Raw genomic sequence first — 25,198 nt, 5'->3', positions numbered from 1 at the left:
GGCTTTTCTCCTTTTCTTTTCCTTTCTGCCTGAGATATGGATAGGAAGGTTAGGGCCACAGCAGCTATCCAAGTTAATGAGGACCCCTTGAAATGCATGCAGTTTCTGAGATGTACAGGAGCCCCCAACATTGCCTTCTGGATTTACTCCACATGAGGATAACCCCTATGTTATTCAAGCTGCCATATTTGAAGTTTTGTTGCCAGAAGTCAAACACGGTTCCTAAGAGACACAGAGTTATTTTTTTTAAAAGGTGTCTATGGTGAATTATGTTTTCCAAAAAATGACCATAACAGTATCTCCTACAGGATATTTATGAAACGTGTGCTTGATAATCCTCCCACTGAACAGTAGAGATTAGTCCTTGCCCTTGAACTTGGGCGGACCTCTACGACTGTCTCCACTAGTGCAGTATGGTGGAAGTGGCGCTACGTGACTTCCAAGCCTGGGTCATAAAAATGGCACGCACTTCCTCCCAGCTTTCTCCTGGGACAATCACTCTTGGCACCCAGCCACCGGCTGGGAGGAAGCCTAGACTAGCCTATTTGGAGACCACAGGGAGAGGCCATAGGTAAGCTTGCTGGCCATAGGCCCAGCTGAGGCCCCAGACAGTAGCTACCATCTGCCACCAGATGTGTGAGAGAAGACAGCTACAAGAGATTGCAGTCCCCAGCCATCAAGAACTACTGGTCTTTGAATCTTCCGGGTGAAGGCCCAGATGTTGCCAAGCAGAGATGAGTCCCCCACCAAGCCTTGAGAAAGTATCTGGAACAGAGGGTCTGAAAGCTAAATGACAAGGGGGCTTCACTGAGAGTCTGTGGGAGAGATGATGTGAGGGCTTCACTGAGAGTCTGTGGGAGAGATGGCATGGGGGCTTCACTGAGAGTCTGTGGGAGAGATGGCATGGGGGCTTCACTGAGAGTCTGTGGGAGAGATGGCATGGGGGCTTCACTGAGAGTCTGTGGGAGAGATGATGTGAGGGCTTCACTGAGAGTCTGTGGGAGAGATGGCATGGGGGCTTCACTGAGAGTCTGTGGGAGAGATGGCATGGGGGCTTCACTGAGAGTTTGTGGGAGAGACGGCATAGGGGCTTCACTGAGAGTCTGTAGGAGAGATGATGTGAGGGCTTCACTGAGAGTCTGTAGGAGAGATGGCATGGGAACTTCACTGAGGGTCTGTGAGCACAGTAGCATGTTACTCCACATCACTGAGTCCTGAACCTGCTTGTTCCCTGGTGACCCCTGGGCTGAGACCCAAAGGAAGAGAAGACACTGGCAATCAAGCCGTGGAAGCTGAGAGCCAATGGAAAAGCAGACGTAGAGGCTGCAGGACACCCCACAGCACTTTAAAGGCATCCAGAAGGCAGAGAGGAAAGCTGTGGTACAAGGGATCTGTAGAAGGTGCCAAGAGGTTGATGGGCCCGACACCAGTTCTTCTAGGTTCCAGGACTTCTCCCCAGGGACCTGACAGAAGCCACTCCCCATTCATTCCCCATTGATAGTCTGGAGAGCCTCTGTACAGAGGAGGGACCTCTGGGAGGAATTACAAACTTCTAATAGGTGAAAAAACAATTGTAAATGGGAAAACATAAACAAAGGTGATCAGGGACCAGTGCTGTTCAAAACACCAACTCATCACATGCAAGGAAAAGCACAAGCCCTCAACTGGCATTGTGGGGACTTTGCAACCTGCTAATCTTGGGTTTGGGTCCTTTCCCCAACCCCTAGTTTGGCCTCCTGCCTCTGTGAAACAGCCACTTTTAACTACACAGTTGATTCACGATTCGACATCACATATCTTCAGGCTCTGTGCACCTGCCCAGGCCAACCACCCACCTTCTGCACCTGGTAGAATCGTTCCTTCCACATCCACCTCTGTGGCACCTCTCCTATAAGCCTTCCTGGATTCCAAAGTGAAAAGCCCCTTCCCATCATGCCCCTGTAGGTTCTGCCCCAAAATACAGCTGTGCAAATTCTATTTATGCTGAGTGATGTAAGTACGCCTTCTCACCACCCCCACCCTCTCTTTTCACAAACACAAGACCTGGCAGGCTGGGGAAATGGCTCATGGGTAAAGTGCTCCTGGCACCGCCTGGAATCCATGGTAAAGCTGAGCAGCTCCCATGGTCCCCTGCAATCCCAGCACTTGAGAAGCAGAAGACAAGGGATCCCTGGGGGGCAAATCAGCTAGCAAGACTAGCCAGAACTGGTGAGCATCAGGTTCAGTGAGGGAACCTGTCTCAATAAATAAGAGAGAACATGTCTTAAGAAATAAAAGATGGAAAATGGCTCAATTTTAGGCCTATACACATGTATACACACACACACACACACACACACACACACACATACACACACACACACACACACACTGAGACCTACTGAAGAGCAGCAAATTTGAAGCCTTTTCATCTTTGGGGCTCCAAGGCCTATTTCAGTAATGATGGCAACCAAGTAGCTTAAGATATTTCAGAGTGAACTGGGGGTGGGGGACAGAATGAGAATGGGGGATTTAGGGAAAATAAATAAATCCATAGAAAGATGGATTGATAATGGATGGGGAAGGGGGCAAGCGTGGTTGAATGTATAGATAAATGGAAAGGAAGAGATGAGTGTGTACATGGATGAGTGAGTGGATAGGGGAAGAGGGGAGGGTGTGTGGATTTATAGATGGATGGGAGAAAGGATGGATTGATGAGTAGATGGCATAGAAGTAAAGGGATAGAGTAGTGAGCCAGTGTTTAGACGGTTGATAGATACCTGAGTAGTGGGTGAACAGAGGTGAATGGCTATGTGGGTATGGTATTTGCTGCTGTGGAGATGAGAGGGAAATGAGCGACCAGAGCCATCTAGTTGGATAGAAGGGAACATGCAGGAGGGTGGAAGCTTTGATGACGGGCTCCTGGAAGGATAGAAGAGGGCACCTTTGTCAGGGCCCAGCAAAACAATATTCTAGGCTTTGTGGACCACACTGGTCTTTAAAGGCTCACGCTCTTCTCTGTCTTTCTTCACAAACATTCAAAAATACAAAAACAATTCCCAGTCAACAGGCTTCCGGAACCAGGTCCCCAAGTGGCAGTAATCAACCTGAATGACTTGAATTTGCAGCTTCGCCCACATTAGCTCTGCTGGCCATTTGGCAAGCATGAGGTTGAATCCCAAGCCTGAAAAACAGAAGACCACTCCCCTCCTCACAGCATGGTGGCCTTGGGGACCTTTCCAACAGAGTAGAGAACTTGCCAACCTTTGCGAGTGGGATGAGCCCCTGGGTTGGAGTGCTACATCCTGAAGTCTATAGTTTAAGATCAGCATCCCTGGCTTGGAGCCATGTGTCGAGGTTTTTGCCACCTCTGTCCACACAGCTCTGATGTGATAAATGCTCAGCAGCACAGTTCCAGAAAGCAGCTTCTGCACTGATTTACTGGCCCTCCCCTCCCCAGGATGGCGCTGTGGATTGCCAGTAGCTTTAGCCTCTCTCCACCTGGCAGGAAGCGCTGCAAACTCGCACCGATGTCTCATAAAACAAGAGTGCCCAGCCCATGTGAGGCTGTCAGGCAGGAGCCGGGAGGAAGCAGAACTCAGGGGTCCATTCTTCTCTGCCCTGCTGAGTCACCCTTTCAGGAGAAAGGGGAGGAGAACTGGGGTACTTTAGCCCTGGGAACATCAGGTTTAATAACACACACGCAACTGGAATCCCAAACAGCTGTCCATGCTAAACCGGGGACTCAGCTGCTCCCTGCTCACATGGAGACACCACAGCAGCATGATCTCTAACTGGTTCACCCAGAGGCCTGGCTTGGTGCAGGACACAGGGAGATGGTCCTCTGGTCTTCTGCTCTGAGGTGTGGATCATTCATGAGAACAGTGGACTGTGTTAGGAAACACATGTCTGCCTTGGCTCCGTCACTATGTGACCTGGGCCCAGTCATTTCCTCTGAGCCTACACATCACTACCTGCCAAATGCCCACCAGTGACCACTGGTGGCTCTGACATTCTATGAGCTGAACAGATGAAGCCAAGGATCAAGGATCAAGGCTGAACTGCTGCGGGGCTGGGAATCCTTAGACACTTGGGAGAGCTGCCACAGGGCCTACACATCCAGTTCCCTCATCTTCGCTGCGTGCAACCCTCCCTGTGACTGACTCAGCCTGAATCGAAGCCACCTCCTCAGGGAAGCCTGCCCAGATTCTCCATAATCATGGTCATTCCTCTGCACTCTCGATGATTTCTTCCTGCACTTGTTGCCAGAGATCTCCTAGGGAGGAGGTGGCCAGGATAACTAAGAAACCCTCTTGATTCCCTGAGCAGCTGCCATTGTGTAGACACATCATGATCCATATAAGGCCCCAAATATAAGGCACATGCACAGAGCTTGGGCATGGCTCACTGGTGGAATGGTCACCTGGCACGCTGCAAGCCCTAGGTTCTGTCCCTAAGCACCACAGAAACAAACACACACACACAGACAGCCCTGAGTATCCCCATCTATCTTCAAACTCCCTCCTGGTGCCTTCTGCCAGAGCTCCCACCCTACCCAGGCAGGGAGTTATCCTGCCTAGTACATCCATCAGCAGACAAGGCTTCCCTGAAAAGCCTGGCCCAGAGCCTCGGCCACCAAGCCTGTTAATGTAGTCACCCCTGTCTGCTCCCTGATTTCTGCCTCTCAGAGTCCAGCCCTGTAACAGGACAATTAGTTAGCGACAATCAAAATGATGAACTCACCAGGCTTAAGTGCTGCAGCATCTGCACATATCTGTGGAAGGAAAGAGGGATGGCGCTGCATTAACTCTACGCTGGACAAGCCGGGAGGGGCAAGGCTTTGCGTACAAGCCACGGGCAGCTGCTGGAGCACTCACGCTTTCTCTGAAGACAGCAGCTCCTGAGCAATGACAAGGGCTCTGGACTGTCCCTCAACCTGTGGGGGGAAGAAAACAGTGAAAGCAGGGTAGGTAGCTGAAAGGCCAGCCCTGAAAATGACCACGCTGTCAGAGGTGGGTCTGAGTGTTTATCACTATCAGTATGACCTTCAGCGAGTGACATACCCTCACAGAACCTCCGTTTCCTCATCTGTACACATGGGTAGGAGGAGTATCTACCCCAGGAGGCTGCCAAACAGATGCCCTGCATGGTGCCTGCCACAGGGCTCAATCAATGTCCCAATCACGGTGGCATGAGCCTGGCATCCAGCTCTCCGTCCCACCAGTCCTGATGACCTGTGGTATCTGGACTAAGGAGTCCTCTTTTGCTCACTTTCGAATCCACTGTTCCACCAGAGCTTTCCTCTTCTCCCTGCCCAGCTCCCAGCCATGCTTAAGATTCAGGCATACTAGCTGGGCAAAGTGGTGCACATCTATAAGCCTGGCACCCAGAAGACAGAGGCAGGAGGATCATGAGCACCAGACCAGTCTGGGTTGCATAATGAGACCCTGATTCAACAAACCAAGGGCTGAGGTATGTCTCTCAGCTCAGGTATGTCTCTCAGCTCCGTTCCCAGAACCTCAAAGAAAAGAAGCCCTAAAGATTCTGCCATGGCTTGGCCTCCTCCATGGAGTTTCCCCAGATGCCTAAGCTGCCCCCTTCTCAAGAGGGTACTTCCTGGGTACTCTCCTCTTGGGCCTGCTATCCATGAGAGATGGTTCTGTCTCCCCTAAAGGAAAGGAACTCCATCTCTGACCAGTGCTCAGCATATAGTGGCTCTTCTGTGTCAAAGAATGAACAGGTGAGATGGGAACTCACTCTCTCTGTGGCTGACCTCAGCAGGGAAGCTGTTTAACCAGTCAGGCCCCAGGTTTGTGGGAATGCACCGACTGTCCACAAACAGGAAGGATGGATGGGGGCAGATGCCAGGGGCTTCTACCACCAGAAGTTCCACCATGTGGCCCCAAACCTGATGCCTACTAAAAAAGGTTGACATTGCTGACAATTGGTCCAGAAGCAAAAAAGAAGCAGAGAGTGAGTATAGGGAACACACAGGTTTCCCTTGGAGAAACAAGAGACAGGTGGCCCTTGGAGAGGTAGAGCTCACTCAGCCAGGACACTGATTTCCAGTTTCAGCTCCATACCTGCCTTTGGGTACAATCCCATACAAGTGCCTTTCCGGGAGCGAGCCTCAGTTTCCCCTGTGCAGACAGAGAAACCTATAAATGCTCTTAGGTGTTAAACCTTGGGTGTTTCTAACCCCAAGAGGCCTCTTGTTGGGTCAACATGTGAGAAACAGGAGGCCTGCCTACAGCGGGCATGGTGTATGGTTAGCACACAGCTCTGGAGTCGAGCAGGTTCCTGCCTCTGGCTCTTGCTCATTGAACAGAACATTCAGTCTCATTGGGCCTCAATTTCTTCTCTGCAAAATGCACACAACGCAGGTATCTAACACGTGCGCACTATGAGGCTCCAGCAAGCACATGTGTCTGTGTTTCAACTGAAATACAAAGAAACACCCGCTGACCCCACACGTTTGTCCTGACGATGCCCTCCTGACTTGGGGTCTCTGCACACAGGTTCCCGTCGTCTTGCAGTGTGTCTCCCTACCTCCTCTCTCCCCACTTGCTGACTCTTTCAGGGCTCTGTTCAGAGGTCACCCCCTTGTGTAACAAGCACCTGGACTGTTTGCTTTTCTCATTGCTGTCACAAAATACCCGACAAAAGCAACTTAAAAACAAAGGGTTTATTTTGGCTCACAGTTCAGGGAATCAGTCCATCAGGGTGGGGGAAACATGGCAGCTGGTCACATTGTATCCATGGCCACCGAGCCAAGAGAGATGAGTGCTGGGATTCAGCTCACTTTCTCCTTTTCTATTCAGTCCGAGACATCAGACCATGGGATAACGACTCTTGTAGCTAGAGTGGGTCTTCCCAACCTAGAAACTCCCTCACAGACAAGCCCAGAAGTTTGTTTCTAGGTGATTCTAGATCCTGTCAAGTTCACAATATTAACCATCACAGGGCCTAACCTAGAAAACACCAGAAGTCATTCTCTGATCTTGGGTCATAGCGTTGGTTTTTGCCATAGGCACTTTCCCATGTGTCTTAGGATAATTAACAGCGGGCATGGCTTCTGCCTGCAGGAAGACAGCAGCACCCCAATCCCAAGTGACACCTAAAATATCTTCAGATGCTGCCAGGCAGACGTCTCATGCTGATAAAATCAGATACAGTATCTGGCACAGATTAGGTGCCAAATAAACACAGCCTTTCCCCAACTGCCGGTCCCTAATGACTTCCTGGAAGTTTAAGTCACGGCAGCCACCCTATCGGGGCAGAGGCTGGCCTGGGTCAGTCTCCTGTCTGTGGCACACTGTAGCCTCCAGCTGGAGTGTGGAGACAGGAGAGAGGGCAGGACCAGTGTTGGGCTCACAAGGCAGAGACTCTAACAGAATCCAGCAGGTGGGAAACCCTCACAAGGGAAGATGCATCTAGCCAGGGCAGGCCTTCACAGCCTAGGGGACACACAACAAAGCATCCACAGACAAAGGTATTTTGTAGGCAAGAGACTTAAAGCTGTCTGTCCCTTATAAATTGAGGACAGAGAGTGAAACTGGATTCAGTCTCCCCCAAGGCCAGTAATTCACCCGTCACACAGTGTTGAGAGCCACTGCTCTGGTGTTAGAAGACCTGGGTTCAAATCCTGGGCCCTGCCTCTTCCTGTCCTTGTGCCTGTGGGCGTTATTTCTCGTCTCTAGCCTCCCAGGTAGGGACACTCAGGAACTGCTAAGCATAGCTCTGACCTATATACACTCAGTAGCTCCCTGAATCCAGCTACTTCCACCATCTTTTTTTTGCAGATGTGGAAACTGAGGCACCAATGATTCCTACCCTTTGCCTAGCCAGGATTTTAGCTTAGGCCCAGCTCCAGTGTCTAAGCCCTGGCAAAGAGCCTGGCCCTCAGAGGCTGAGTACATATGTTTCCCTGACACCCAGGTTGTGTGTGATAAGCCCACCTTAAGTCTAGGATATGGTTAAGTCAGGATGTATTTAAGCCAGGTGTGGTAGCAGGTACCTGAAATCCTAGTCGGAGGAAGATGATCACTTGAGCCCAGCAGTTGGGGCCAGTCTGGGAAATACAGTTGAGACCCTGTCTCCAGACAAAACTGAACAAAATAAATGCTTTTGATGCCCCAATTAGCCCATTGTTAAGTCAAAATACCCCAGGTCAGTCCACGGCACTGTAAGTGGGGGACCATCTGCACTCAGTGAACTATGCACGCCTGTGCTCACTCTAGGTGGCGAGTGATCCTGCGTGGCACCTGCCTGGGGCTGGCATTCCAGGATTGGCCAGGCTGGTGTCTTTAGACTCAGCTCCTTCTAATCCCTGACCCTCAGGGCAGCCACCATAGAGCTGGGCCTGGCTCTTCCCCAAGGCTGTGGGCAGTCATGTGACCATGGGCCAGTTGTTCAGGCGTCTTGGTTGCCTCACATGAAAAACAAGGTGTGTACCCCTCACTGCAGGGACACGGTGATGGATGGGAGAGGTTTCCCCTCTTCCCAGACTTTTGAAGTTGTCGTCATCGCCATTGTTAGGGTCTCAGAGCGTCGAGGACAGACTTCTGGGAGGGCCCTGGCATGCGTGGCTCTGCACGTCCCTCCTGCCAGACGGGCAGACTCAGGGTGGGACACACGGGCCTCTCTGCTTTAGCACTCCACGATGATGGATGTGTCTTCACCGGGGAGGCCTGCCAGGCTCAGTGCCCCAGGTTCTCCTCCGAAGCTGCTTCTGGGTGGGGCCCAACTGGGCTATTTAACACAGATGTTTATTTAACCAGGAAGTGAACTTGGACGCTGACCGCAGTGTCCAGGGACATGCTTCTGGGAACAGGGCTCCTCCCAGGAGCATCGGTTTGGGGCATGAGGGCCTGCACATGGCATTGCCCATAACCAGATAGTGAGTGTTGACACCAGACACCTGCCTGCCCCTGCCCAGGGCTGTCCCAGGGCCAGCCAGTCCTGTCCCTTCTCCCCACTCCCCAGACAAATCAGCTGCTGTCAGGCTCAGGGTCAGTCCTCCCGCCAGTGAATCTCATTAAACAGCAGGTCCTAGAAAGAGTCCAGAGTGCCAGCTCTGTCCTCGTGCCTTGGTTTCCCCAGCTGTCAGAGCAGGGAGCGCTAAGAGCCCTTGGGTCCTCCTTTTCCTAATCTGGCAGCTGTGGGAGTCTGGAAGCTCCTCCCTGAAGCAAGTTGGGACTATGATAGTAGTAAGCAAGAGCAAGGGAACCAGGTGAGCAAGCCTAGTCACCTTTCCCTCAGCCAGACACAACCGGCACTAAGAAAGACGTAAATCCAGCCGCTCTTCTTCGTGCTGGCTTCTGTTCACTTGACTCAAAGACAGACAGAGTGGTCTTTAAGTCAGTAAACTGTGAGTGTTGCTGTTTTTAAGTATATTACAAGATGGATTTTTTTTTTTCTGAAACATTCTGATGTAGCCCAGGCTGGCCTCAAACTCACTATGTAGCTGAGGATGACATTGACCTTCTGATCTCTGTGCCTCCACCGCCCCCAGGGCTGGTTTGATGGGTGTGTGACACCACATCTGACTTAAGTGGTCAAATCTAGGGCCTCAAGCATGCTAGGCAAAGGCTCAACCACCTGGGCCCTAGCACTAGCCCAGCTTTAAAACGTTCTCGGGTTTACATTATGATGTGTACATAAGGATGAGAGAGGGCTTGTTACAAGATTCCTTGGGGCCTCTATTATTAAGAGGGGGGTGCTATGCCAGGGGCTGTCCCACAGGAACGGCATAAGACATAAATGAACATGTCCTTCTAGAGAGCACAGAGCTTCAGGGGGTGAACCCGATTAGCATTACGTCGTGACACAGGCCAGGGAGCCCAGTCTGGGGCCTGTCTCCTAGGATGGCCCAGGTATGTCCAGAAACAACCCAAGTTTCCCCTCAACATCCCTGGATGATGGACTGTAAGCTGTGAGCTGAAATAAATACTTTCCTCCTCAGTTGCTTTTGGTCGGTGCTGTTACCTAGCGATAGAAACCGTAACTAAGACCTCATGTAACCATGATCCATTCTCTTACAAGGACAGCTCCCGCCCACCCATCCCACCTCCACTCCTGTACCACCTGCATACCCCAACCCAAGCCTCAAACACCTCCCCAGCTATGCTTGCTCCCACACAGCACCAGGGCTGCCCCCCCTGCTGTCCTGCCCCACAGAGCCATTGCTGGACTAGGAAACACATCACATAGACAAGTTGGTAAGATGGGCATGCCAAGCTTAGTTTAAAGGTTGTCAAGGGGGGAAATGGCGTTCTCCAACTGCTCTGAGGCTGGGAACCCCATTAGCATCTTCACTGGCGTCTCCCAGGGCAGAGGGTATTGCTGAGGCTGATCTTTAGAAAGTGCACAGGGATAGTGGGCATCGTGGCACTGTGCCATCTGACCGAGGTCGGGGTGGAATCTGGGACGCTGGTCATCTAAGAGGCATCGGGGCTGTGGGTATTTCCTATGCACACCGTGTACTTAGCAGACCATGGCACAACACCGGGAAGGAGGGAGCAAGGGAGGACTGTGACCTGAGGCCCAATCAAACAGCTGGGGCCACTAGGTAGGGGACCCTCAGCATCCTCGTGCCCAGCTCTCTGCCCTGTCTGCCTCTAAGCTCAGCGCTGATGTGTGACACCCAGGCACCTCTGGACCTCTGGATCCAGTCCTCCGGGATCCTCAAAACTAAGCTCTGAGTTTGCACCTTCTCCCTTGCCCACACTGCCTCCGAGTGTCCCTGCTGCGGTAGCAGGGACCACATCCTCCTTGTAGGTTCCTAGGAGCCAAGAGATCCCAGCCTCAGCAGCTGGATGGAGGGAGTTCTTCGGCATATTTCCTCTATTAGCTTGTCATGAGCAGAGGTGTGTGCCTTCATCGAGTGCAGGCAGGGATGGGGGCTGACGTACTCAGTTACTCATCTGTTTATCTATAGATAGTAACTGCTTTTTACGCACCAGGCCACGTGGTACCTGCCCTCCCGGGGCTGCTCTGACAGGGAAAGGCCACACTCGCACGAGTGAACAGGGACACAAGGACACGATTCCGGGACCAGGAAATGGGCAGGAACGCTGCAGCAAGAACAGCAGGAGGTGACGTTTTTTTGCACAGAGGGCAGAAAGTGGAGGAAATGGCAAGTGCAAAGGTCCTGAGGTGGCTGCAGGGCAGGTAGCACTTGGTTCTGTATCCTCACTGTGCCCGGTCAAAGGCCGGGTACTGCTTGACTTTATTTGGTATGTGGCTGAGATAAAGTGATTGAAAATGTGACACACCAGGAATCCACTTTTACCATTCACATCAGAGACACGAGAGAAGGAGCGAGCTGGTGGGCAGGGAGTGAGCTCAGTTTGTGGTGTGCTGTGTCTCTCCGAATCTGTGGGTCTAGAAGGCTGCAGCTGGGAAGCTAAGGACATAGAATACAAGAAGGCACTGGGGTGGGACCGGGACTTGGGAAACGTTCCACTTATGGAGGGACAAAGGGGGACAGCTGGAGAAATGAAAGGGGATTGGACAGTGCCAGTGCCAGCGAAGACCACGGGAGAGGACCTCCAAAGGCCAGGGCCACCAGGCTGGGGCCGGCACTGAGCATGTGTGGGCCAGTGTGGACAAGGAGACAAGGCCTGGATCAGAGAGGGGTAGGGTGTGCAGAGTGTGTGTGGAGGCCAAGGAGATGTGCACATGTGAGGACTTTGGGAAGACCCTGAGCATCTCCTCCTTCCCCAGCACCACGTGTCTCTGGCCACGCCTCTCCATAGGCCTCACTATGTGGAGCTCAGGGGCTCTTTCATCAGGAAGGAGACTGGAATCTTCTGCAATGTAGGTGGGAAAAACTGAATGAAAGGTAAAAACAGAATTATCACATAGTGGAGCAACCCCACTTCTGGATACAGACTCGGTGATGCCAGGGCTGTGAGAGACAGCCTCACTAGTCACAGTTGGGTCACAGTTGGGTCAGAAGGCAGAAGCCACCCAGTGGACAGACAAAAGGTAGTCTAGCTAGACAGTAGACTTCTGAGGGTCTATGACATGGCTGGACCCTGTGAAAAAAGACAGACCACAAGAGGCAACACCATCCACTCCTCACATTCATGGATCCTGGAGGATCAATTCACATTGTCAGAAAACAGTAGAGTGTGAGCCAGGGGCTGGAGAGAGGGAATCTCATGAGGAAGGAGCGACTGTTTGGGAAGGTGCAGAAGTTCTGCAAATGGATGGTAGAGGAGGCTCCACAAACTGGGTGCGCTTAGTGTCACTGACTGTACATGCTTAGGAGGCTAAGCCTGGGGCATGGGGCTCAGAGGCAGAGGACCTGCCCAGCATGCGCGAGGCCCTGAGTCCAACCCCTAGCACCACACACATAAGTTAATGTGACTTGTGTTGTGCATTGTATCATCACATTTTCCCAAAACTGAAAGAAAGAAAATAATATATCAGGCTTCTCCCTCCTCCCTAAGATCCCCAAATCTCTACCCAGGAGCTCCTGTCCCAGGAGCACGGTTTGCCTGGACCATGTCTAAGCAGAACGAAGTAGCCCAGCCTGGGAAACTCCTCCAGGCCCACCACCAGTCAGCCTTCAGCAGGGTGCTGGCATCCAGCAAGTTCCGAGTGTCCAGTAAGCACGCTATGGTCGAGGAAGATGGGGGGGGGGGGGGCAGATGGGGCAAGATGCAGAAGTACCCAGCAGGCGCACACCTGAGCTCCGGCCAGGTCTGTGTGAGGACTTATGGGAACCATCAGGGTTCGATTGGCCGTGAACTTGGGGAAGGAGTAAAGATGAAAGTAGAAGGGCCGGGAACAAGGTCAGCCCGGAAGGAGCCGTGGTGTGGGCAGGAGAGGGCCTGTGGGCCCAGCCTTAGGAGACCTTTCTGCCAGCAGGGTATGTCTGGGAAGGGCCCAACCCTCGGGGAAGTGTGACTAGATGTTGCCTGTCGGGAGGAGGTGTGGGGAGGAGGTGAGTGGAGGTGCCAGCTCCGGGCTGGGCACTAGTCTCCTGGGAGCTGGTATTTTGCCCAAAAAGTCCCAGTTAGCCTGCAAAGCACACTCATTGTCGGGCAGGCGGGGTGCGCCAGGCCGTGGCCTCTGAGTGCCTCTTACAACGGAGTTATTTTTAAGTCCTTCTCGATTTTCCTTTCTTCTCTCCTCCTTTCCTTCAACCTACACACTTTGTGTGTCTGAGTAGGAGAGGGTGAGGCCAGACACGGGGGTGGACCAGTTGGACCTGGCTTCCTGTCCTGCGCCTGCCTCCAAACATCTGGGAAGTGAGGAGCTCACCACTGTACCCCCAAACCATCCCCAGGGTCTCCCCAGGAGTTCCTACGAACTGCTCAGTCCTCTTCAGAGGGAGGCCTGCTTCTGTCTTGCCTCCTGCATAATGCCACACAGGCATGGAGATGGGGCGGGGGCCTTTGCCTGTGGAGCCCGAAGATTCTCTGACCTGGGTGAGCACAGAGGACAGGGAACGAGGGAGGCCCTCCCTGAACTGTGAAGGAGTGGGGAGATGCCCCACTTGGAGACTTCACTGCCTGTCACCAGCCACAAGGCCTCGGGCCTTTGGGAACTTGGAGCGTGGCCAGAGTGGGCTGCACAGCCTCTGGGGACAGAATAGCAGCACGCGGGAAGATCAAGAGTATTCAGCTCATGAGAGCTTCTCTGAAGGGTTTTGATTGTGGTGCTGGGGATGGACCCCAGGACCTCCAGCACAGGAGACAAGCACCCTTCCACTGAGTCACACCCCAACCTGCACTTGGGTATGAGGAGGTGAGACAGCAAGTCACCACGATGCTGTCAGGTGAGCAGCAAACACATCGCACACTGTAAATGTCCTCTGCCATGGTGGGGCCAGAGAGGGCCGGCACATCTGCACAGTGGAATACTACACAGTCAGGAAAATGTGTGGTTCAGAGTTCTGTGTACTAACATGGGAAGACCTCCGAGGTAGTATGAAAAAAAAAAATCAAATGAGCCATTTCAAGAGCCTGACAATTTGATCCAATTTCTGTAAAAGTAACTCTGCCATTCACAGAGATCTACACGGGAGAAGTGAGGGGAACCGTTCTAGAAGAAAGAGTCCTATGAGAGTGGGGGAGGGGTTTGGTTCAGGACCTCAGGGCGCCAACTCCTGTCTGTCGTGATGCTAGCCACGCGTCGTGCAAGGGAAATGAAATCGTTCGGTTGTTTGTTTGCCCTCCCTGTGTGCACATGTGCTCACTGGGGTGCATGCATGCTGTGTGTGAGTACTCGTGAGTGGAGGTCGGAACAACCCTGTGTCTATCTATTCCTTGGTCCCTCTCCATCTTGCTTTTTGGGACAGAGTCTCTCACTGAACCCGGAGCTCACTGATTTGGCCAGGCTGTCAGGCTAGTGAGCTTCAAGGATTCACCTGTCTCTGCCTCCCCAGTGCTGGTGCTGGGGTTACAGATGTGTGCCACTGCATTAACATGGGACCCGAGGATCAAATAGTCTGACGAGGAAATTATCCACTGGGCCATTTCTCCAATCCAGGAAAACCTGGTTTTAAAGGGGACTTCTACTCCGGGATGTCTTGTAAGCCTCACAAAGGACAGCAGCTGAAGGCCAGGAATGCTCTGCAGATGAGGAGACTCTGCAGAGGGAAGAGGTCTTCTGGAAGAGCTCAGCCCTTCGGCTCTCAGAATAACAGGATGCTCCTGGCTGACTCGGCCTGGCCTCGGCTGCCCATTGGCTCTATCTGGTATAACCCCAGCCAGATCAGTCAGGGGTCACCTGACCTTGGCAACTGTCACTGTCTTAACTGTCCTGATCCACAGTGTCACCCTCCTGAGCTCTGACCTCTGTGTGTCCTAACCAGCCCCGCCTGTGCAGCAGCCACAATGATTAGTTCAAGTTCACTGACAGGAAACCGAAGGACACAGCAGTTAAGAAGTCGTCTGTCCTTTAGCTGGCCAGTGGCAGAGCTGGGTTTGAACCAACCCTTGGTTGCATGTTACCCTGCTTCCTGCCTCTGAGTGCCCATGAATGCCCAGAGCTTTGGGACTTCACTACTTCACAGTGGTCCCAAGCAGGCCCGCCCCCTGTCTTCATCTCCTCCATCCTGTCTCTCTCCTCCTGTATCTCTCTTCCCTGTTCTTCCCTCTCTGTCCCTCTTTTCCTCCTGTTCCTTGGATTCAGTTGACAACTGCGCCCCTGTCCCCTCCATGGTCTGTGGCCACGCTCCCACATCTGTCTGGTTGGACCCTCTGTGGCCTGTGGCCACGCTCCCACATCTGTCTGGTTGGACCCTCCGTGGCCTATGGCCACGCTCCCACATCTGTCTGGTTGGACCCTCCGTGGCCTGTGGCCACGCTCTCACATCTGTCTGGTTGGACCCTCCTATAGACCCAGGAAAATTCCCATTTTAGAGACGGGGGAACTGATGGGTCAAGGTGACACAGCTGAGGAGGGGCGGCAGGTAGCCTGAGTGGCAGCCATCAGTTCCAAATTCCTGCCATTGGTCTCCTCCATTGGCTTCCAGACCCCACAATACCAGAGATGCCTAGGAAAGCCAAAGGCATCTCTAACAGGTACCAGCAATGGCGGGATCTCCTTCCAGCAATGACTTGGGGATTCTTTCAAAGGGAAGGAAGTGCGGAGGGAGAAAGACAGATGCTAACCAGCCAGACCCCTGTTTGGGTCCCCAAGCCCTTCAACTACCAGCAGCATGACCCTGGGCCAGTGGCTTGATCACTCTGAGCTTGTGTCTTCAACGGTAAAGTAGGGAGGGAGTTGGCAATGCCAGTTATGAGTCTCTGGGACTACACCGCAGCTCAGCAGCAGGAGGGATAGACAGAGACAGGGCAGGGGCAGGGGGAGAACTAGGAAGGACAGGAGGGGCGGGAGGAGCTGTTGAGAGGCAGGGTAATGGAGGGAAAAGCAGGAGGGCCTGAGCAAAAGTAGCAGGATGGGAGGAGGCAGGGCAGGGGCAGGCAGGGCAGGGGCAGGTGGAAGCAGGGGCAGGAGGAGGCAGGGCAGGGGCAGGCAGGGCAGGGGCAGGAGGAGGCAGGGCAGGGGTAGGCAGGGCAGGAGGAGGCAGGGCAAAGGTAGGCAGGGCAGGAGGAGGAAGGGCAGGAGGAGGCAGGGCAGGGGCAGGCAAGGCAAGGGCAGGCAGGGCAGGGGCAGGCAGGGCAGGAGGAGGAAGGGCAGGGGAAGGCAAGGCAAGGACAGGCAGGGCAGGGGCAGGCAGGGCAGAGGCAGGCAAGGCAAGGGCAGGCAGGGCAAGGGCAGGCAGGGCAGGGGCAGGCAGGGCAAGAGGAGGCAGGGTAGGGGCAGGCAGGACAGGAGGAGGAAGGGCAAGAGGAGGCAGGGTAGGGGCAGGCAGGGCAGGAGGAGGCAGGGCAAGGGCAGGCAGGGCAGGGGCAGGCAGGGTAGGGGCAGGCAGGGCAGGAGGAGGCAGGGCAAGGGCAGGCAGGACAGGAGGAGGAAGGGCAGGAGGAGGCAGGGCAGGGGCAGGCAGGGCAGGAGAAGGAAGGGCAGGAGGAGGCAGGGCAGGGGCAGGCAGGGCAAGGGCAGGCAGGGCAGGAGAAGGCAGGGCAAGAGGAGGCAGGGCAGGAGGAGGCAGGGCAGGGGCAGGCAGGGCAGGAGGAGGCAGGGCAGGGGCAGGCAGGGCAGTGAGACAGTATAAACAGATTCCTTGGGTCTCCTACACAGTTTGGTGGGTAACTTCGAGGAAAGAGTGTTCAAAGACACAAGCAGATTTTTTTTTTAAAGCCAGAACCTGGCTACAAAATGACAGTTCGCTTTCCAGAAGCTTGGTGAGAGCCAGGCCCCAGCCCAGCTTCCATAGCCACCATCTTCTCTGGCCACTGGGAGACCCTGAACTGCACTCAGAGGGGATGGTGAGGAGGAAGGGGAGACAGACTTGGGACAGGTTCTGGGGAAGATGGTCAGACAACCGCCGTGGCTACTGCAGATGTCCAAGGCGGAAACCTCCTGGCTCCTAGGGGGGCCTGGGAAGACGGAAGTGTGGCAGTGAAGGGGGGCATGGAGCCACTGCGAGCACCCTGTGGAGCGTGGCACTGCTTCTGTCCACACTGATGGACCAAGCCATGAGTGACGCCGGGCTCCAGCAGGACAGGGCCACTCTGTGTCCTTTCCAAACAGCGTCTCCGTCACCCTTTTCTGCCACAGGCTTGCTGCTCAGGGAGGCAAACCCAGTGAGTGACCTAGATTCTGTTTTCAATCAACAGCACTCTCCTGATTCCCACCCACCTCACAGATGAGGAAACTGAGGCCTGAACACACTAGAATCCGCGTTTGTCTTGATTCGGAGCATGCAGCTCCACTCTGTATCACCCACAAAGACTTTGGGAAGCCCCAAACTTCTTCAGACACAGGAAGCATCTCCAGACACTGCCCAGGGACTAGGGGGTGCCTACAGCAAGGGGTGGAGTGTGGTCTTTCCCAGTCTCTCCACGTCCGCATCTCTGTCCCCAAACCTCTCCCCAGCCCCTCACCTGAGGGTGCCCTACCTTGTGTGTGAGGCTGGGGTCTCTTGTAGCACTGTCGTCCTCCTCCTCGGAGCTTCCCTGTTCTTCGTCGGATGTGAGGTCCTCTCTGGGAGCCGCTGAGATGGGACAGACCTTGTAGGGCTCCGTGTAGGCGCTAGGCAGAGCAGGAGAGAGGGTTACAGTTGCTTGTCCGGCCCGTTTCACGAGCCCCCAGTGAGCACTCAAGGGTGACCCAGGGCACACTCCCTTCACCCTGGCCACAGCAACTCCCTTTCAGTACATCAGACAAGTTAGGCTCTCTGTGGCCTCAGTGCCTTTACACATGCTATCAAAGACATCCCCACGTCCCTGTCAGGTCCAGGCAGGCTAAGACATGAGGGAAGACAATTTAACCTAAGCTAAACCAAGGCTTCCTCCCAGCAGGTCAGACCTTTCTGTTCTGCATTTCAAAATATTGGATGTGTGTCTCTTCGTTTGAACTGTGAGAGCAGTGTCTCTAGCCACAGGTTCTGAGCTTCCTGCTATGGTACAGGAGAAAAATACCCCAGACTAGGTCTGTTGGATGCTGGAGCCTCTCTGCATCTGCCCTCTGGTCTGTGGTGGCACTGTGGACATCAGTGGCATAAGAACACATGCACAGAGTCAGGCGGTGGTGGCGCACGCCTTTAATCCCAGCACTCGAGAGACAGAGGCAGATGGATCTTTGTGAGTTCAAGGCCAGCCTGGTCTACAGAGCGAGATCCAGGAAAGGTGCAAAGCTACACAGAGAAACTCTGTCTCAAAAAAAAAAAAAAAAACACATGCACAGGCACGTGGCCGAGCCCAGGTCTTGCCTTTCAGAGCCACCTGGGAAAATGTGTAGCCATTTGTCTCACAAGTAGGTGGCAGGGAGTCTGGGGCACTCCCTCTTAGAGAAGTGGCCATGGTTGCCCAGCAGAAGCCTGTTATGGCTGCACAGGACCGCTGGCCATCAACAGTGAGGGCAGGAGTGGTCAGCTGAGCTTCAGGACTCTCGTCAAGGAGCACAGGGCAAGGGCAGGCCTTTTGGAGAACGTCCTGGGGAGGAGGGGAAAGTTTCCGGCCAGCTTCACGGGCATCAAGCTCCTCCCACCTCTCCATAGGTTCCCTGAGTCCATGGTGCCTCCATCACATCATCTGTGGGTCAGGCCACCTCCTGCCTCAAGGTTTGTGACATCCAATTCCATCCTCACTGTCCACCTGTCTGTTTTTCATCCACTGGGGAGAGGGACCTTGGAATCCACTCTGGTCCTGTGGCCCTTTTGCTAAAAACTCTTTGTAAGTGTTATGACATTGTCTAGATTGGCTCCCACAACACAGCCTGTCCCTCGTGAGCATGCTGATTAAGAGGGTGGGCAGGGCTGGGGGGCTGGAGCAGTGGGTAAAATGCCTGCCATGCAAGCCTGAAGACCTGAGCTCAGAACCCCACCACCCAGATAAAAGCTGGGTATTGTGGTATGCATCTATAACCCTAGCACTGGAAAGATGGAGTGGTGGCAAAGATTGGCAACCCCTCGAGCTCACTGGCCGGCCAGCCTGGCCCAGTGGACACGGTTCATGTCTAGTAAAAGAGTCTGTGTTGGAAAGAACTATAGAGCAATAGAGGAAGACCCAGGGACCAAGGTGGTGATGGGTACCTTAATCACAGCACTCAAGAGGCAGAGGCAGGTGGATCTTTGAGTTGAAGACCCTCTTGGTCTACATAGCAAGTTCCAGGCCAGCTAGGACTACACAGTGAGACCCTATGTGAAAAAAAAAATGAGAGGAAGACACCCTTGTTGAGTTCTGGTCTCCACACACATGCACATATACACACAGGAGCACACGCCCACAGGAACATGGCAACACATGAGAAGGGATGTGGAACGCACACCTGCTGTCCTGTCTGGAACCCTGGCTCTATCACTTCAAGCAAGTTACTTTCTTCTGTGGCTCGTCTGGTTTTCTATTTTCATCCCTAAAATGGATATAGGAGGTGATGCAGGGTTCAGGGCGTTCTGAGGACGGTGAAGAAACTGCACAAAGGTCCTCAGCAGAGTGGTGAGGACACTCACTAGATGTTAGGATGCTGTCCCACAGCCTGGCAGCTGCAGATGGATGGATGCCTTGATCAGCCTAGCCGCTTAGTAAAGAAACCACTGCAGGCCCATCCCCACGTCGGCTGTCACCTCATTTGCTCTCTCATGCCCCACTCTAGGTGGCCGTCATCCCTATAGTAACTCAAGGCTGGGTGGAACAGTATGAGGGTCAGGTGGTCAGGTCAAGTTCAGTTGACCAAGAGACCTGGAACCCACACATCGGGAAGGAGGGGGTCTCCCTGAGACCTTGGGTGAGTCACTCAAGGTGAGATCAGCCTCACTGTCTGCTGGGTTGGGTTTGTAAGGGCCTAGGAGATTTGCAGCACATACTGGTGGCTGTGCCTGAAGCCCTCCAGAGAGGATCAGCAATGGACTAGAACCACCGCGGATGTGGGCAGCACCATCACAGAACCTGGAGGCCCTGGGGGGTGGACAAAGCGGGAGGTCGCTGCCAGCCCGAGGAATTCTCCGTCTCTGCTTCCTGGCCATTATGAGCTGTTCCATGACACCCTCCCCTCCATGGCAGACTGAAACCATGCGCCATAGTCAGTCTTTTCCTTCCTTGCGTGTTTCTGCCAGGTGTTTCGTTACAGCGATGGAAAGTGGACCAATACACGCAGCTTGTTTCTAGTCTGTCAAGCGGGGGTCCACAGGGACTGCTGGGTCACATAAGCGCACCAGGGGGAAGACAGCCGGTTTCTCAGCCTGTGAGGAGCCAGCTTCTAACTGCCAAGCTGTATCCTCCCTCTGTGTCATTTTAGGTTTAAAGAGAGCATTACAAGCTGCCCAGAGCCCGTTACCTTAATCGACCCGCCAACTGAGCCCGGGGCCTTTCCAGCAGCCTGGAGTCGTAAAAAGACATGTCTCCTCTGTGACTGAGCCTCACACTGTCCAACTCTGACCATTAACTTCCATCTCTAACAACACAGTCTAAAGGGCCTCATAACTTATCAGAACGCATTCCCCCTTGGGAACCGCTAGTGTGAGCTTGAGCCCACAGCTGGAGCTGGACAAGTGTGGCTGAGGCCAGCCTGTCAGGGAGGGGAGGGGGCTGAGGCAGAGCACTCCGCAAGCTGGAAAAATTGAGATGGAGGCAGCTAGCAAAATGTGACGACTGCAATTAGTGGAACAGCTTGAAGAGCCAAGGAGCAGACAGAACAGACGGAGAGGGACAAAACTGGGATTTCCCAACATTTGGCCTCCACTTCTGACCATTGTCTGTCTGTCCCTGTTGGTTGTCCATCTGTCCATGCTCCCCGCCCTGTCACCCCTGCAGCAGACAGCACTTTCTCAGCACGCAGACAATCCCTCTAGGGCCTCCCCAGGTGGCCTCTTCTATGGAGAACTAATTTCTCTCCTGTCCCACCCCCTCCAACAAGCCACTGAGATCTGTCACCTCCCACTGTTCTGAATGAGGAAATCTAATGAGGTGGAAAGAGCCTTGAAAATGGCCTCAAGCCAGGGCACACTCAACTTTGTGGCTGCCATGCTAAGCCTCAGCTTCCACATCTGTGTAATGGAGGTGGAGGGCCGATCATGCCTGGGCTGAGGCCAGGCTGCAGGCATCTGCATCCTGACCTGCCTGTTACAGCCTCCCATCTGCAGAGAACTCTGCTCTGTTCCTCCTGGGGAGAACGCCCCCTGCACCTGGGGTCAGCCAAGGGGTAGACAGCCTTGTAACGTTTCCCAGAAAGGGCTCCAAGGAGAGGCTTTTTAGAGAACTCTATTTCCATTTCTCACTAAGTAAAAACAAGCTGTCTTGCTCCCTGACCTGTGACGTCTCCAACACAGCACTGGGGGTTGGAGGGATTGTTTTCCACTTAGGAAAGTTCTTCTGAGCTGTGACTCACAGGCCATGAATTTTACCCTTGCACCAAGCACGACTCAGTGCTTTTTAGTGTGCTCAGAGGGCTACTCACCTGCCACCATGTCTAATGAGATGAAATTTTCATCACCCCCATGCCCTTTAACTGTGTGCAAGAGGTCCCTGGGTCCTGGCAACTTCTAGCCTGTTTTCTCTATTTTAAACCTCAGGTCGATGGGATCCACAATACGAGGGCTTTTGTGTCTGGCTTTTCTCACTCAGTATGTTGTGTTGAGGGTTCACTCACGCTATAGCAGACATCAACACTTCATTCTTTTGCATGGCTAAATAGTATTCCATTCAATAGACAGCCCATAATCTGGAATGTCTCTGGGTTGTGCTGTTGTTACTAAGGCTTCTGGGAATGCTAGTATACCAGTCCTTAAGCAGCTGTGCATGTTTCCTTTAAGCTGTACACACAGGTGTGGGACCGCCAGACACATGGTCACTCTGCGTTGTGAATTTTTAGGAACCACAGGACTATCTGCTCATGATTTGACATAAGCGTCCAGGTTCCTCCCCATCCTGGCAAACACTTGTTATGGTTGGTCTTTCGTTTTAAAGGGATTTTCCAAGAATTTCCTGACCATTGGGCCCAGCTCAACCTTTTCTTAACCCACTCAAATTCTGTAGCCTCTTCTGGCCAAAGGGGTAAAAATAAAACCAATCATGCCTGTGGCCATTAAGGTTTATTTTTAGATCATTGATGAGGCTCGAAGTCTAGTGACATAAAACATTTTAAAGATCTGCAGAACTCATAAAATGACAGACTGGTCTAAAGAGGTAACATTCTAGAACAATCCACAAGCCAGAGCTGTGAGCTTGCTAATCCAGCGATGCCCTGGGCTCCAGCCTGGGCAAACAGCAGCCTCTGTTCCCATCAGGTAAGTGTCCCCAGAGGCCCTAGGGCTCCTAGGCTGGTGTTACTAGAAGGTGCTGGAACTTTTTAGAGAAAAGGCCACGTGGAATGGAGTGACACTAATGGGGAAGGGGCCCTGGCACCCTTTTCCTCGCCTTCCCACTCCCCCGCCATCCCTAGTTGAGAAGAGAGCAGCTTGGCTCCCTATCACGCTCCTATCATGATGTGCTACCACAGGCCCAACTCAATGGGTCCAGCTGATGGTGGGCTGAAAGCTCCAAAGCTGTGAGCTAAAACAAACCTTTTCTACGTGTAAGGAGATCCACTCGGGAATTCTGTTCCAGCGATGAAAACTGACAAACACATTTAACTCAGGTTCCTGGTGTAGGCAGCAGACAGGGCTTCCATTTCGGATCCTTAGAAGCAGCTACACTGTTGGTACCCAGGCCTGGCCTCTAGGCTGGCTCAGTGGGAAACAGCAATTTATCCACAGAGGTGTGGTCAGCCACAGTGCTCTCAGCAGCAACAACACCTGCTAAGGCCCGTCCTGCAGGGTGAGAGCCTCTTAGAGCAGACTCCTTTCTAATCCCCAGTGGAACTAGATGCCCAGAGTGGAGGTCGGAGCACATGCTGCAGAATCTGCCTGCCTCAGGCCGGACCTGATTCTGCCACTTAGCAGTTCAAGGACCCTAGGAAAGATACCTAATCTGCCTCCCTGCCTCAGTTTCCTAGTCTGTAAAGTGGGGGTGGTAATGATGCTCCCAGGGTTTATGTGAGAATTGGCAGCAGGGATATGCAGACATGGATGGCTCAGAGAAATGTCTGATTTTATTCTACTTCAGGGTGATCAGAAGGCCAGGATGAACCAGGAGGCAGACAGAACTCCTAACACCGACAGATTGGCTTCTAGTCTGCACTCAGTCGCCAGCTTGCTAGGTGACATCATGTGGGCTCCTTACCCTCTCTGGGCCTTGGTTTCCTCAACTGTAAGATAGCAGGCCATTTCTCCTATGGTGTTCTGTCATATTCTGTGACCAGAGCTGCAAGTTTCTGTAACAGTCACTGGCACCATTAAGGGAGGAATCAGGGGCATGTGATGTCTTTCTATGTCCCCCATGGCAGATGCCCAGCAGACTTGTATTTAGTGACTGTCCTCTTCCAGTCAACTGACCCGACTCCTCCTGCCCCTCCTGCCCCTCGGTACAGGCCTAGGCACACTCTGGGAGGTGCTGGTGAGCTGGGCATTATCCAAGAGGCTCCCATTACCTCTGCTGGGGCCCTCGGTGAGTGCTGCTTCTGTGGAGAGCACTATCATCAGCTGAATCTCCATGGATACACTGCTGCTTTCCCACAGAACCTACCCATCTCCCTAGACTTCAGGTACAGAGGCAGGGGAACACCTGGTGTGGATTTGCCTCCCTGGTGCTCAAACTGGAAGCTGGGAGGTCCTGGTGTTCTGCCCAGTTTTCACCACTGTCCTGGGCCAGAGCAGGAAGAAACATGGATGCATTGGTCTATCATTTTAGAAGAACCCAACCACAAAGAAGCAGGAAGGGGGTGTGAGCGATTCCTCTCGCTCTGGCAGCTGGCGAGGACACCGTGGCCTGAGACGGCAGGGCACTGCACAGCGCATCTGAAGTCGCTAGGAGCCAGGAGAGGGGTGGCTGCTGGGTCACTATGGAGGCCAGAAAGCCCACCCCTCCCCACAACACAGGCTGTCAATAAAGCAAGCAGCAGCCTGGGAGAGGGAGAAACCACACTCTGAGTACTCCCAGGTGCCAGGTGACCTGTACCAGGCAGCCAAGATGAAAACTTTGTGTAAAAATAAACAAGTACAGCATCTTAGGATGTATATATATATGCTCTCATCTTTAATAAATGGTAAAATTATACATGTATATCAAAGAATCTTTAAAAATAAATTCCTTTATGATTTAACATTGGTATTTGATTTGCACATCTTTTAAATATGCCTATATAGCCAGAGTTGTATACAAATGTTTCAGGTGAAAAAGGGTCTTGAGAGGGTGAACTGGATCTCAAGGGAGGGCACGGCTTCAGAGACTTCCCTGAGCCCTCCTGCCCTCTCAGGGCCCTCGCCTTGTAGAGCCCTCCTCTCTCAAAGCCCCCTTCTCGGCAGAGCCCTCCCATCTGGCATCTAGGTGCCACTCTCGGCTGGGGAAACTAAGGCTCTGTTCAGAGCACTCATTTGCCCTGGCTATTCCACGCCAGCACCCCGCTACTCCATGCCAGCCCCCAGCTGCACTGCCCATCCCCCTGCCGTCCACCTCTCAGGCACGAATAGAGCAGATGACTTGCAGTCAGCCCTACACCCCTTCACATGGCCCATTGTTGACTCTTCTGTCTTGGACAAGAGAAGATGCCTTAGGCAGGTTGCCCATCCTGCAAGGTATGACAACCCAGAAGGTGCCAGGGTGCACAGCATCCAAAAGCAATTGGCATGAAGAGGGCAGGTGTAGTGGGTAGCTGTTCCAGCTTTGACCATGAAGCACTGCCCCTAGTGAGGCAGCAGGTAACTGCCACACCTGCCTACCTGTCCCTGGGGCGTGGCCAAGACGAGACCCTTTAAGACCGTGTACGTGCTGGTTCTCTTGGCTCCTTGTAATAGTGGATGCTGGGTTGTACGTGCTGGCTCTCTTGGCTCCTTGTAATAGTGGATGCTGGGTTGCAGACCAAGTCAGAGTTCTCCAGAGAACCATGTTGGACTGCACCTCACCTCTCCCGGATCCTGTAACCAACCCTTTATTGGCTGTAAGTTGCCCTGAAATAAACTTCTTTTAATTACCTGATAAACTACGTGGAATTGCCTCATTAATTGCCGCTATAGGCAGGTACCTGGGCACAAGAACATGTGAACATAAGAGTCACATGTGGTTGGAGTGTGACAGCTGAGCAGAGACAGGGATCCGTCACA

General features: G+C 53.2%; 1 protein-coding gene across 1 annotated transcript in view; it reads right to left on the bottom strand.

Annotated features, from left to right (window-relative positions):
- Positions 1-25,198, bottom strand: part of Fgd5 (FYVE, RhoGEF and PH domain containing 5) — a 102,036-nt gene that overhangs the window by 38,277 nt on the left and 38,561 nt on the right. The window contains 3 exon segments of the mRNA XM_052719265.1: positions 4,723-4,753; positions 4,857-4,915; positions 17,466-17,598. Of these exon segments, the coding sequence (XP_052575225.1) occupies positions 4,723-4,753; positions 4,857-4,915; positions 17,466-17,598 (223 nt within the window).

The sequence above is a fragment of the Peromyscus californicus genome, unplaced genomic scaffold (assembly GCF_007827085.1).
Source record: "Peromyscus californicus insignis strain IS unplaced genomic scaffold, ASM782708v3 Scaffold_6__1_contigs__length_162567912, whole genome shotgun sequence".
NCBI classification, from domain to species: Eukaryota; Metazoa; Chordata; class Mammalia; order Rodentia; family Cricetidae; genus Peromyscus; species Peromyscus californicus.
The sequence above is the reverse complement of the archived record's forward strand: the minus strand, read 5'-3'. Positions and strand labels throughout refer to the sequence as shown.